At 41.5% G+C, this 13,353-nt stretch overlaps 1 protein-coding gene across 13 annotated transcripts in view; it reads left to right on the forward strand.

The window, feature by feature from the left end:
* Nucleotides 1-13,353, forward strand: part of mark3a (MAP/microtubule affinity-regulating kinase 3a) — a 38,879-nt gene that overhangs the window by 11,382 nt on the left and 14,144 nt on the right. For 9 of the 13 annotated variants that reach the window (XM_076166031.1, XM_076166038.1, XM_076166040.1 and 6 more), the window contains 7 exons: nt 6,815-6,863; nt 7,867-7,932; nt 9,057-9,127; nt 9,698-9,754; nt 10,974-11,210; nt 11,525-11,665; nt 13,172-13,271. In XM_076166031.1, coding sequence (XP_076022146.1) covers nt 6,815-6,863; nt 7,867-7,932; nt 9,057-9,127; nt 9,698-9,754; nt 10,974-11,210; nt 11,525-11,665; nt 13,172-13,271 — 721 coding nt within the window. The remainder of the gene's footprint in view (nt 1-6,814; nt 6,864-7,866; nt 7,933-9,056; nt 9,128-9,697; nt 9,755-10,973; nt 11,211-11,524; nt 11,666-13,171; nt 13,272-13,353) is intronic. The other 4 variants (XM_076166036.1, XM_076166037.1, XM_076166039.1 and 1 more) reach the window with 1 other exon arrangement.

The following is a 13,353-nucleotide window of genomic DNA, read 5'->3' on the forward strand; positions in this document are numbered from 1 at the left end:
AGCACCATAATTGTCTTTGTTCTGGCAAAATATGTGGAAAACCCTCAGTTTGCAGTCGTGTGCTACTCTCTCCATTCACTTAGTCTATGTACAGTCAGCAGTTACTCCCACCCCAGGTGCTTCCCCCCCAGCATTTTCCTCAGTGAAACACAGCCGTCTCCGCACCGGGTACACCCCATAGGAAACTGAATTATCAGATACAAGCACAACACAACACAACAAGCGGAACACAGAAAAATTGACATTAAGCTATGTTTGCGCACTGGTTCGGAAGCCCTATTATTCTTAGTTAAACCAGTTTCAAAAACATCCCATTTGACCAAAAGCCAATTATTCCGGTCGGCCCGATATCAAAAAACATAGGTCCATAGCTCTGATGTTCTGTTGATCCTGGGGGCGCGATGTTATTGACATATACGACATACTCTATTCCACTGTGCTTTTTGTTTTGTTTCCTTTTTGTTTTGCTTTGGCTTGGGCGCTGCTTAATTAAAAAAAGATCTGTCAATACATTGATTAGAATGTGTTTATTTTTGGTGGATCAGCTTAAGTGATGAGCGAAAACATCTAAGTCATACAGTAGAATAGGGAAATCCCTGATATTGCTATCGACTGTTCCACTTCATGTACATTATGAAGCAACTATTGATTATTTTCAGTATAGATCAGTGTGAATTGATGATTTTTAGGTTGGAATTTAAAGTAGTGGCTGCTTTGTTTACCCTGCAGTCAACGTCAATGACTTCTGGAAGCAATTTGGCTCTCTAAGCTTTTAATTTTACGGAGTGTATAGCAGTTTCACCTCACAGTTCAACAAAATCAGTTTTATTTTTCTTTCTTTGGGCATGAGAATAATGCATGTACACTTACTGAAATAAGGATCATTATGGTTGTTTTGATCCCTTCTGTTATGGTTTTGTCATTAAAATCTTGAAAAAGTCACAACAACTTTAATAATGTGTTTTCTACGCTTGGAAATGTGTTTGAAAATGTTGAAAAAGTCCCCGATTTAGGTAAAATAATATTCATATTCTCAAAACAAAAGTCAAGCATTGAGCTCTGCTGACTACAGAAGTTGTGTTGCGAGTACCTTTAAGTTATTGATTCACTTTCTTTGTTTAATCCTGAGCACGAGGTAGATGTTCATCAAAAGTGGAATTGTTAAAAACAACAACTTCTCCCATCCTGTTGTACTATTTCTGGGATAACATCTTACTCCAAATCACTCCTTCATATTACAGTCCATACTTAAACTCATCTTAAGTGAAGTTTACAATGAGGTAGTAGTTACAGAGGTTTCTTTGCCTATTATATTGTGGAAAACCAAGGAACCTTCACTAGTAGTTCTGTTAGAAGTCATAGAAGAGGTGGAATCTAATGTGCAGAGTCCCTGTTATTGATGTGGTCGTTCCCTGCTTGTCTGCCATATACATTAGCTGCCACCACATTATGCTAGTGCCATCCTATCTGTCTGTTATTTTGGGTGTTGATGTTTGGCTGTCTCTCTCTCTCTCTTTCACTCGCTCTCTCGTTGCTGTCAGAGGTCGGCAGCAGTTTTCTATGAGTTTTTCCCAAAGCTCCATTGATTCTGGCCTTTGTGTCTCAGAGGCCTGGGCCCTTTGGTGGGACAGAAAAACACTGAGTCATGACAGTGCTGTTCACAGGAGTACAAAGCGGGAGGCTTTTGTCGGCAAGTCGTGTTGTTTTTAGGCTAGGTTTGGTTTGTCACAATCAAGGAGTTGAGTTCAAGGTAGGACGTCACAATAATGTAAAACACTGCGATGCAATATTGTAAATGCTTGCGACAATATTATATTTAGAAGACAAAATCTTTTAATTTGACAAATGAACTCAATGTTATCCTCGACATTGAAATCAAAATCGAAATCTAATATTTTTCATGTGGGGTAGATTCATTTATATATTCATTTCATGACCATTGGTTGTTTATCATTCAAAGAGGCTATTTTTGTTTGTAGAAATGACATTTGAGAATTAATACCTTTCTAACCACGCTCATGTTCCTTTCAACTCATTCCCCATCTCAGGTCCTTTGTCTCAGGTCAGATATGTATTGATTGTACATCAGATTTTTGGCTGTGGTGATGTTATTGCTGGGTAATTTGGACAAACTATCATAATATCAATAAATATCTCAGCAACATCTCTGTATTTTTGAAGGCTTTCCCTTCTTTGCTCGTGTTCATGTTGAGATAAGTTGAATCTTGGTGGCTGTGTTCTTGTTTTTCCTCTCGGCTTCCTCTGCTTTTAACAGCCAAGTTGCATCACAGCCGACACCACTGAGTCCTGAACTCTTATGTAAGTGGAGAAATTGGCGAGAAGCTGGTAGCGGGGGATGTGGTCTCTGCAGCCTAAATGTTTATTTTCAGCCTCCGTTCCTTTACAGTTCGGAGGAGCCGATTGGACATTCACATCTGTCACTCTGCTGTCAACTCTCACCCCTTTCTTACCTGCCCTCCTTTAGCTGGCAGAGGCTCATGTTATTGTCCAGGTCAACTGTTAAAGCAAGGCCTGTGACTCTTAATGCTATTATTAAACCATAACACTTTCCATCAGATATAAGTGCAATCCACTGTTTTTAACGTCGGGGACGACCTCTGCCCCCTTTGCTGAGCTGTCTCCTTTCCTTACCTAAGTGTTTGTAGAGGAGCCATTAAACCTTTGCCAGCGTTTATGGGTTCTCTACCTATAGATACATTCATGTGGGGCATAAAGTATTTTTGTATGCGTTATATTATATATTTATATTGCATATTTGGTGCGTTTTTTAATCTCGGTTGCTTCTGTTGAGTGAAAGAACAATAATTTGCTTTTCCAGGCCTCCTCCATTCATTGACCCACTAAACTGACATGGCAGGAGAAAATAGAAAGCTCATAACTTGGTGCTAGACTTTGGCATTCTGTTAGTCTGCCACAACAGAAAAGGTTTAGACAGAAAATGTTCCAGCAGTTTGATTTGTTTGGCCGAGTGACGAAAGACATTTTGCCTGATGGTTCCCAAGATTTTCCCTGATCCGTCTGTATTGTGTACTTTACTTTCTCCGATCTGCTCGGAAACTCATTCATGCAATCAAATAGTCAATATTTTAGGGCTGCACTTAACTATTTTTTTTAACGATTTATCTACAGATTATTTTTTCAATTAGTCGATTAATCTATAGATTATATCTATCACGCAATAAAGCAATTATTTCCCCCAACATAAATATCAAACTTATCTTATTTATATTTCAATATTTTCTTCAATCATCTTCTCTTGAAAACAAACAAATGTAACAAAGATTTTGCAATGCATTATTCCACAAATAGCTACCTTTTGACTGTTAAATTACGTTTTACAATCCAACATATTGCTTATTCAATTCAAGTCAAGGTCGGTCTGGCGGGGGGGGGGGGGGGAGACGTGCAGCCGTTAGCTGGCATAGAGCCGCATGCGGCCCGCGAGCTGCGTGTTCGCCATCCCTTTCCAAGTGTATCAATGCTTGGTGGTTGGTTTTCATCACATTTGTCCTTCAGATTTAACAAGATTTCCACTTTTGAGAGTTTTTGGTGTGCTGTTGTCTCACATTTTCAACATCTGATAAGATTTGAAACACCTTGTAGTATGAACCAGGCATTAGAGGCCCTGAGAATCTCTTTGTCTACATAGAAAGCAAAGTATAACAAAATGTCCTAAGAGCAAACGTCAGTCTGCATCCATCAGGCTAAAGTTACAGAGACCTGAGTCTGGTTCATGTGACCCACCTCTGAGTTTCTTTCTCGGAAGGGTGAAAGTATTACAAAAACTTCCAGTATCCCAGTTAATAAGCTAATGGTGAGCCTCTGTGACCTTGATTTACAAGCCTTGACTCTCTTGTAATGTGCAGCATAAACAGGACACTGAAATTAGAGGACAGTTTCCCCCACAAGTTTTCAAATCAAGCAGAAAAAACGTTTGTTAAGTTGTCAAGACGGTCTCCTTTTTCAAAGTTTGTGACCAAAAGCCTGTCGAACTATTATAATCACATTTGTCCCACAGTTGCTGCCGACTGTGTTGCTAAGCAGACCGTTCCTGTACTGTAGGACCTGGTGATAAAAGAGAGAAAAAGCGGTTCTCCCTGAGCGACACTGACTTGGTTTCCACGGCCAAATTGAAAACAAGATGAGATTTATCCCTCTGTACTTTCTGGGCTGGGGAAAGTATTTTCTAGTGTAGCGATGGCCAAAGTCAGATTGTGTAATGACAGTGAGGGAGTCCTCAGTCTCAGTCTGCTGCTCTTTATCCTGGCTCACTTGAAGTTGACTTCTTCCTAAAACCTCTGACAAAATTAACCCTTCAGGTGTCTCTGAGCTCTGTAAAAATGAAAACCATGGTCCTAATACATCACACAGTCGGTGTCCACTGCAGGATCCAGTGTCCATTGCTGTTCCATGCACAGTTTGCATACAGACTAAGCAGTTGTCTCTCTCCCGAGCTACCCACTCCACCTGGGGGCATACCTTGGCATTCCCAGATCACATGGTGTACATATATCGTCCCTCCAGCATAATCTAGGTCTGCCCTGTGTTCTCCTAGTAGGACATGCCTGCAAAACCCTTTAGGAGGCGTCCTAACGAAAGGCAGCGCTATGGTCCATCCACTTTTTATCACTCTAACAGTGTTATAACACACAGAGGAGGTATGAAATCAGATCAGACTCAGTTTTGATCAATTACAAGCAGACTCACTAACTTATCATAGCACGGATAAGAACATGAAAAAACAGGCAACACAGTCAGCTGCCTAAGTAGACTCCATAACCAGCTACCTTTTCATACAGCCCAGCCATTCAGGACTTTCATAACCTTTAAATGTAGTTATTGGTGTGGCAAAAAAGTGACTAAGACAAGGGTCTAATGTTAAAAACAAACTTGGCACTCAACTGAACTTTGAGTCCTCCTGGAGTTATCTGATGGTTGAAGAAACATTCAGACTCGTAGCCCATCCACACAGTAAGCTCCATGCATCACCATGTTTTTAAATCTAATCTTTTGTAATTGTACACTGACATGGCACCACATAGAACATGAAAACATCACCTGCTGTTTGCCTCCATCTGTTCGCCTCTCAAGTTAACACCAGCGACGCAGTTCACAGGCCGACCTGCTGGTTCCGTTTAAGCCACGCTCAGAAACTGTAGGTCCAAGTCTGTTTGGTTGCCCCTCTGTCACACAACCTTCTCTTCTCATCTCCCACTCCCATCGGTTGCACATATTTAACCCATATATAAATAAACCAGTAATATTTCTTTTCCCCGTTGCTTAGAGTGAATTTGGCACTGATCAAGGCTCACTGTTTTTGTTGCGTTGACAGGTTGCTTTTCACTCTTTGCTGTCTTCACTGTATTTTAAAGATTTCTGTGGCGGCCTTAGTGTCGCCCGGCAGCACTGGCAAGGAAATCCCGTCATTCATGAGGCGCCTTGGCATCCTCCTCAATCTCCAGCTTGAAATCCTGTCTCAAATCCCACCTTCTCTAACCCACTTATCTGTTTTGATCCTTACTCTTTTAGTTTCACTGCACTGCCAATTTTTTTATACCGACTTTTTCATTCACTTAGTATTGTTTGTTCTTGTTTGATTTAATGATATCTTTGAGTCTGTTTTGTAAGATGTCCTTGACTGCTTTGAAAGGCGCCTACAAATAAAATGCATTCTTAATAATAGCACCATAGTTCCTTCCATTTAGAAAAAAAATAATTAGCAACGAATTTGCACATCAATTCTGAATCTTTTGAAGACTAGAAGAACAATCCCAACGTGAATCAATGTTCCTTGTTTATTAATACTTAACTTAGAGTTAAACCAATTATTATTCGCATCCATAGTTCAAAAATGGTTTTCATTTTTTGTGTGTGTGTGTGTGTGTGTGTGTGTGTGTGTGTGTGTGTGTGTGTGTGTGTGTGTGTGTGTGTGTGTGTGTGTGTGTGTGTGTGTGTGTGTGTGTGTGTGTGTGTGTGTGTGTGTGTGTGTGTGTGTGTGTGTGTGTGTGTGTGTGTGTGTGTGTGTGTGTTTTGTGCCCTTCAAGAATCTAACACAACACAACCGGGCTGCCCCAGGCTGATCAAATATTGATACCTTTTATGTTTTTATGGAAGAGGTTGAGATGGGATTGAGTTTAGCTGATCAATAATAAATTGCACTCAATTTACCGTATGCTTTGTAAAACAGAATAAATACAATTTTTGGCTCTTAACAATGTTCCTGTTGGGTCAATCTGAATGTTGATGGGGAGAGGGTGCTCATCTGCTGAGGTTCCTCTTCTTAGTCTCTGGATCCCTGGGTTCACATGTCAGCGCGTCTCTCAGACAGCAGAGCTGCAGGGATTCATGAGTTACGATGCCGTGTCCTCTGAGGATGAGAGACTGTCGACATGATCGCATTTCCCGACAAATGCGTCGATGTCTGCGAGTAATGGGACTAGAACTCGTGATCTCCTGTTCTGAGTATATGTGCGAGCTCAGAGCAAGGATCACGGTGTCATGTTTGCTTCAATAAAGAATATACCACTAAATAAGAATCATAGATTTAACAGTGGAAAAATAATTGCTTTTATCTTTTTTCCACACTTTTAAAAATGGTGAGCTGCCCATAATTTTCCAAAATGAAACCTATGCTCTGTGACTTGTAGATGGAATGTTTTGGCCTTGTCACCGGAGCTCGACCGATGGAATGGTCCACTGACATAATCGAATCATTCCGGGGTCGTTTATGCCATGTATTTTTTGTAAAAAGGAACGGCTGAAATATGTCTAATTGCTTTTCTCTCTCTTTCAGCTTTTCAGAGAAGTAAGAATAATGAAGATCTTGAATCATCCTAATATAGGTAAGACTTACACACACTGTTCGTGTATATCTTTAACTCGGGAACGTCACTACAGCCCTCTATGTACAAACTCACAAACATTGTAACAACTTAATAGTAAAGCTATCTCACAGTACATCAGTTATGACAATAAGCATACCTTCCTCATAAGTGCAAACCCCGATCTCACTTATGTATTTGCTAGTGCGGCCACACTATTGATCTCCTTCATGTCCTCTTTCTGCTTTAGTGTCCACTGGGCCGATCATGGGCTATGCACTGATCGCACACAGCATGGATGTGTGACATTAACCTGCATTAACTGAGGCTAATTTGAACAATATTTGTCGTTACTATGTGCTGTGTAGGTCCATGGTAGGTTAAGATCCTTTGTCCCCAAAATATATTTTATCCTGGAGAGATGGGGATGGGATTCCCCTCGCCTCTTACTTTTGATTTCTTTTCTCTGCAGTCCACGATTTCCTCTGCAGATATGTGATTAAAATGAACCAGCTGGGTGAATCTAAAGCTCCTACCAGCCACACAGTCTCTCTGGCGCTCTCTGTCTCGTGCGCTCCGTCTCTCTCTTCCCCTTTCTCTCTTCTTCCTCTCTCTCTCTCTCTCGCTTTCTCTCTCATTTTCCTTTTTTCTATCCCACATTGTCTATTTTTAGCACAGGAGTTCTCAGTTGAGCATACAGCAGTGTCTGGACTACTGTACATTAAATGTTGAGGGCTGCTCAGTTCAGTGTTCTGCATAAATGGAAAGACTTACAGATGCGCACGTGACTTCACTGTCCTTCACAGTGTCCCTGTTTGAAACGCTTTTACCCACCGTGTCCATATATTCATTAATATCGCTGAATAAATGTCCATGTTATGATCTAATTTTTCTGTTGCTCTTCTTGTCTCTCTCTCTCTCTCTCTCTCTCTTTAATCATCACTGTCCTTCACTCTATCTTCTTTCCCTGCCCGTCTCTCTCTCTCTCTCTCTCTCTCTCTCTCTCTCTCTCTCCCTTCTTCAGTCAAGCTCTTTGAAGTGATTGAGACGGAGAGGACGCTCTACCTGATAATGGAGTACGCCAGTGGAGGTGAGACAGAAATAAAACTTCATTAAAGTGTTTGTGCTCATATTTTGTCCCTGTAAAGTAAAATCCTATAGCTCCAATATGAGGAACAGAAACCAAAGGCTGCCTAAATAAAGAGCCCTTTGTAGTTTGACAAAAATCCATAAACGAGAAAAGTTCAAGATAAACCCAAAGCCCTTACACTGAAGTGAAAACGTGAAAAATCCCCAGAACTGGTTTAGAAGCAGTAGAAGAAGTAGTCCGCTCACTGAACACAGCGGCCCTGCAGTTAGCAACTTAACAATAAATGTGACAAATGCGTGTCCTCATTATTTTGATATTTTGGGATCAGCATAGTGTGCAGATGGAACATTCATGGACACAAATGCTTCAGCAGACATTACAAAGCGTGTCGGGTAAAGCAGAGTAGATGAATTTTGTAGTAAGGATTTACATTTTTACAACTAAAGGATTCTGTAACAGCAGATTATATGAGTGGATTATATTCAGAGTTAGACAATGTATGTAAACGTTAGCTATGTTCACAATCCAGACCTTCGGATCCACTGCCCTTTTTTACAGTGAGTCAGCCCCCTTTATCATATCCGTGTACGTCATTCCTAGTTTAAAATACATCAAAATGACGTCATCAATGTACCCCTTTGCTAAAATGGGTTGTTAAAGTGTTAGGTAGTACAGGAAGTACAGAAACCTGCAATCAAGCCCTCCACAGGTCAGTGCTGATAGAGTGGGAGGGTTAAGAGGATCCACAGAAGGAGGGAGAAGGAGATTGTGTTAAGTTCTTATGGTTGCTTCAGCATGCACACACAAATACTACTTGTGTTCAGTCAGCACGTGAGCGAGCATAGGGCCGAGGGGGAAGCCGAGCTCCACAGCATCTTGTGCCTCCAGGACAGGCCAGGTGTGGAGGAAACGGAACTCTCCGCAGCATGCTTAAGAAATGCCCTCCAACCAAACACATGATGGGGTCGGTCAGCTGCTCAGAAACATCAGGATTAATACGAGGATGAATGAATATTGACTTGTTAAAAGTAACTTTTCCTTTGTCTACGACCTCTCACTCATTCTTCTCTGCCCCACTCTCCTCCTCTTTGTTGTTCCCTCCCTCTTATCTTTTTGTTTTGCAGGAGAGGTCTTTGACTACTTGGTTGCACATGGAAGGATGAAGGAAAAGGAGGCCAGGGCTAAATTTAGACAGGTACCCAGGTTTTTCTCCCCCTGCAGTGTTCTGCTTTCACACCTCTGCTCCCAGCTGTCCTCTTTCCTGCTCTGCTGGCAGCACTGTCTCGCCTTTTTAAAAATGATGAAAAAGGTCAAAACCCAGGCCCTCCTTCATCACTCGTCCCTCACTCACAGTCAAGAGTCACTTTATATTGTATGAGGAGAAGAGAGAAGAAACCAGTGACCCCCAAACTATCGACGAGCATTCTTGGTACTTTTGAAGGGGTTATGGAAAGTGAATTTGTTAGAAAAGCAAGCATACTTCAGAGGCATGAGACCATGTCAAGGGAGAACGCATTTACCTCACTAGATCAGAATTAGATCCAATGTAGCTGTTGACTAATGAACTGTGTGATGGGTTACTCTAGTTCCACATTACAGAGGAAAGCATGTTCTCTCACAGTCACAGTGCCTTCAGGGTTCATGTCTTGTCTTTCCTGTCAGTCTCTCGACCACATCTGCTCTGCACCACTGCCACATCCTTTTATTACAGCGTCTGAGAGGAAGACAGACATTTAACTAAGCTGTTTCTGTTTGCCTTGCACAGATTGTATCGGCGGTGCAGTACTGCCACCAGAAGCATATAGTTCACAGAGACCTCAAGGTGAGTTTAGAAGACCCACACTTGTACTTAAGGGTATAAACTTGTTGTAGAAGAGGCAAAGACACACATTCTTCCACTGATAGTGATTTCAATCAACCAAAATCCAATACAGACCTAAAGTTCAGACATGGTTTACTGAATTAGTTAACTGGGCAACAGGCTGAAGAGCTTAGCTTGGCCCTGAAGACACTAATGTCACGCTTACTGTACATGTTTGGACAGAATCATCATTCTGCAGTGGTTTAGATGGGTCCTATTGACATAAAGTCTATCAGTGGCTCAGGAACTTAAGTTAAGATTACTTCTGGCTCCTTGGTTTAAACGGGAATTTAAGTTCCTGGGGTGCAAAAGCTACTTATGAGTCTTTTAATACGCCGCTTAGCAAACCCCTGCTAATGTTCAACAGCACAGGCATTGGAAAAGTAGGTGGACCTCAAGCATGTTCTCCTGCACATCACCAGTTGTAGCGTAAAAGGATCCGCTCCATTTCCCAGGTATGACGTGCCGTACCTCTGCATATAAATATTGATGCTTCTGTTTTTTTTATCAGCGTCGGTGTAAGTCACTCTTGGAAGAGTGGCCTGTGGGTCTCTGCTCAGCCAGCAGCTGTATGTCTAAACTGTTTCCTCTGTAGAGCCTCATGAATTATCCATGAGGAGAGAGATGGGAGAGGGCCTGTCATCTACCTTTCTTTTGCTCTTCTGGTGTGTGTGTGTTTTCTGTGTTTTTGCCACAGAGGAGACGAGATGAGGAACACAGTTACAGTTTAACCTTGAAACAAACAGCGGTCCCTGACTGGAACTTTTAGAGGAACTCAGGAGCTTGTTGTGATTATGACAAAAAGGAAGCTAGCAAGCTCTTATCTACAATTTTGTACACCAATAATTGACAGTGAAAGGAAACACTTGTCAATGTATCAATATTACAAGCACGGATGAATTTTTATCTTTTTTTATGTTAGGTCTCCTGGCCTTAAGCTTGAAGTCTTCTAAAAGGCAAAACTACAAAAGAGAATGTGGGGGTGAGATGTACAAAAACTAGAGCCTTCTAGCAAAGCCACCCAGATCTCTGGAAACAGAGATTTGATCACTACGAGTGCTAAGGCGGGTCAAATGGTGAAGTGCTCTACAGCAGTAAGAAAAACAATCAGCTGCTGTGTTCCATCCTCTGGTGTACGTTCACACTGGGTCTGACCAACTGTGGCTATGTGTTTCTGCAGGCTGAGAACCTGCTCCTTGACGCAGACATGAACATAAAGATTGCTGATTTTGGCTTCAGTAACGAGTTCACGATGGGCAACAAGCTGGACACGTTCTGCGGCTCTCCGCCATACGCTGCACCAGAGCTTTTTCAGGGGAAGAAGTATGACGGGCCAGAGGTGGATGTTTGGAGTCTGGGTGTCATTCTCTACACACTGGTCAGCGGTTCGTTGCCTTTCGATGGACAGAACCTCAAGGTGACTGTAGACCTCTCAATACTACAACTACTTTTTGAGCATGTGAATGTACAGATAGTGTATAGTATCACAGATAGTGATAACGGACATCTGTGTCACTAGGTTTGAGGCCTACCCACTTGAGTTCTGTTATTGGGGAAAGTTTAAGTAGAGACAAAGTGCTGGGAACCTGTGACCTAGAATGGGACCCTCAAAAATGTCTATCACTTACTTGGACATGTCCATGTTTTTCTACTGGCCCTTCATGAAAAAGCAGAAACCTTCCTTGTTTCAGTGTTTTACTCACCACCCGCCCGTCCTTGTATTCTGTGCAGGAGCTGCGTGAGCGAGTGCTCAGAGGAAAGTACCGCATCCCTTTCTACATGTCCACAGACTGCGAGAACCTCCTCAAACGCTTCTTGGTGCTCAACCCGGCAAAGCGGGGTACTCTCGAGGTGAGGGAGGAAGCAGAAAACGTAAATATATTTCTCATTTATTAACCCGTTCCCCCAGCATGTCGGCACTCCCGGAGAATGCCGTCTGTCCACCATTTCTCCAACCCACCTCAGTTCCAGCAACCCTGTACATCTGTTCTGACTGCCCCACACTATCTTTCTCCTCTCCAATGATGTGAAAATGAATAATGCATCGGCATTCTTCTGTTAGAACTACATTTGTGATCCATTGGCCTAGTCTGGCAGATCAAAGCTCAGTTTTCTGGGCACCACGTGGAATCGGCTTTGTCCAAGTGAGAGTACAGTTGATCATAAAACTATGTCCAAATCAGGGTTTTGCCTACAATTCTAAGGCATAGGCGCTGCGCCTAAGGGTTTTTGCTTGGCCCCTATGCCAAACAAATGAATTAACTAAAAAGTAAAATTTTTAATTTAAACAAGCATTTTTAATTTCAAAAACTAATTTGAAACTTGAACTTCAAAATAAATCAACAATAAGCAGCACAGCAAGAAAAAGATAGTATGGGCTGTGACAAAGAACCCTCGTGAAATCACACACACACACACACAAAGATAAACACACCATGCTACGATCGGCTCTGTCTGTGCACACCCACACACAAATAAGTGTGGAAACAGCAGATCAACAGTGCTGCCTTTCCATCTTTTCTAACTTCCGCTAGGATCAGCGCTATCTGAGCGCCTCCTTATACAGGACAGACACAACTGATGGGATGATTGACAAAAGTTTAAACTGTCAACAAGAACATTATTCTGAATAGAGGTATTTATATTTAGCTGGGACAGTTTGAAGAATATAGCCGTCCGTAGTCGGATTGCCGCTGGGTCCTAAAAAGAGCCGATTTACGTAGAGGTGTATTTATTCAGTCTATTTCCCATTTCACCCCATGAATGAGTCCACTTCATTAATGTTCTTCTCTGAGCAGGCTATTTATGTATTTATTCCATTTGTGGGTTAAAATCATTTTCATATCTTTAGTAGTAGTAAAACGTTTTTTAACTTCATTTGTAGTGATTGTACATTTATGTATTTTTTATGTAATATAAAATTCCCTTTAATTACAATTTGGAATGGATTCACTTTAAATTGTGATTAAGGAGTTTAAGAAGGATCCACTCTTTTGTAGATGTTGAACCTCTGCAATACAATTTGACTAATTAACGTAGTTATAGGTTCTAAGCTCGTTTCCTATACAGGTTTATACAAAATCATAAAGCTGATAAAATGTTTTAATGTCCCTGCATGTGCTCGTAGCTCTTTTCACTCCTTACACGTACAGTTAGTAAGTACGTAAGTTAAATGTGTGGAACCGCAAATCCTACTTTACTCTTCCACAATTCTCACTCTCAAAGTATTGTTAATGTGTAAACGTTCGGTGAGATTGAAGATATTGTTTAACAGTTCTAGAAATGCGTTAATAGGTGTATTGTTCACGAGGAAAGGGTGTTTGTCTTTTTACTCTCCATGTTGCGTCCATAATTCATTGTCTCACTCTGTTTTTGCAGCAAATCATGAAGGATCGATGGATCAATGCAGGATTTGACGATGATGAGCTTAAACCTTATATCGAACCAGAGCTGGATATCACAGATCAGAAGAGAATAGGTAAACAAGACCACAGCCTGATCGTTGTCAATTTCCTGATATTGCATTTCATCCCCGAAGTGGAGAGTTTTTGTGGAGAAAT

Source organism: Genypterus blacodes, unplaced genomic scaffold (genome assembly GCF_046128005.1).
Source record: "Genypterus blacodes isolate CSIRO-AG114 ecotype Tasmania unplaced genomic scaffold, CSIRO-AGI_Gbla_v1 ptg000154l_1, whole genome shotgun sequence".
NCBI lineage: Eukaryota > Metazoa > Chordata > Actinopteri > Ophidiiformes > Ophidiidae > Genypterus > Genypterus blacodes.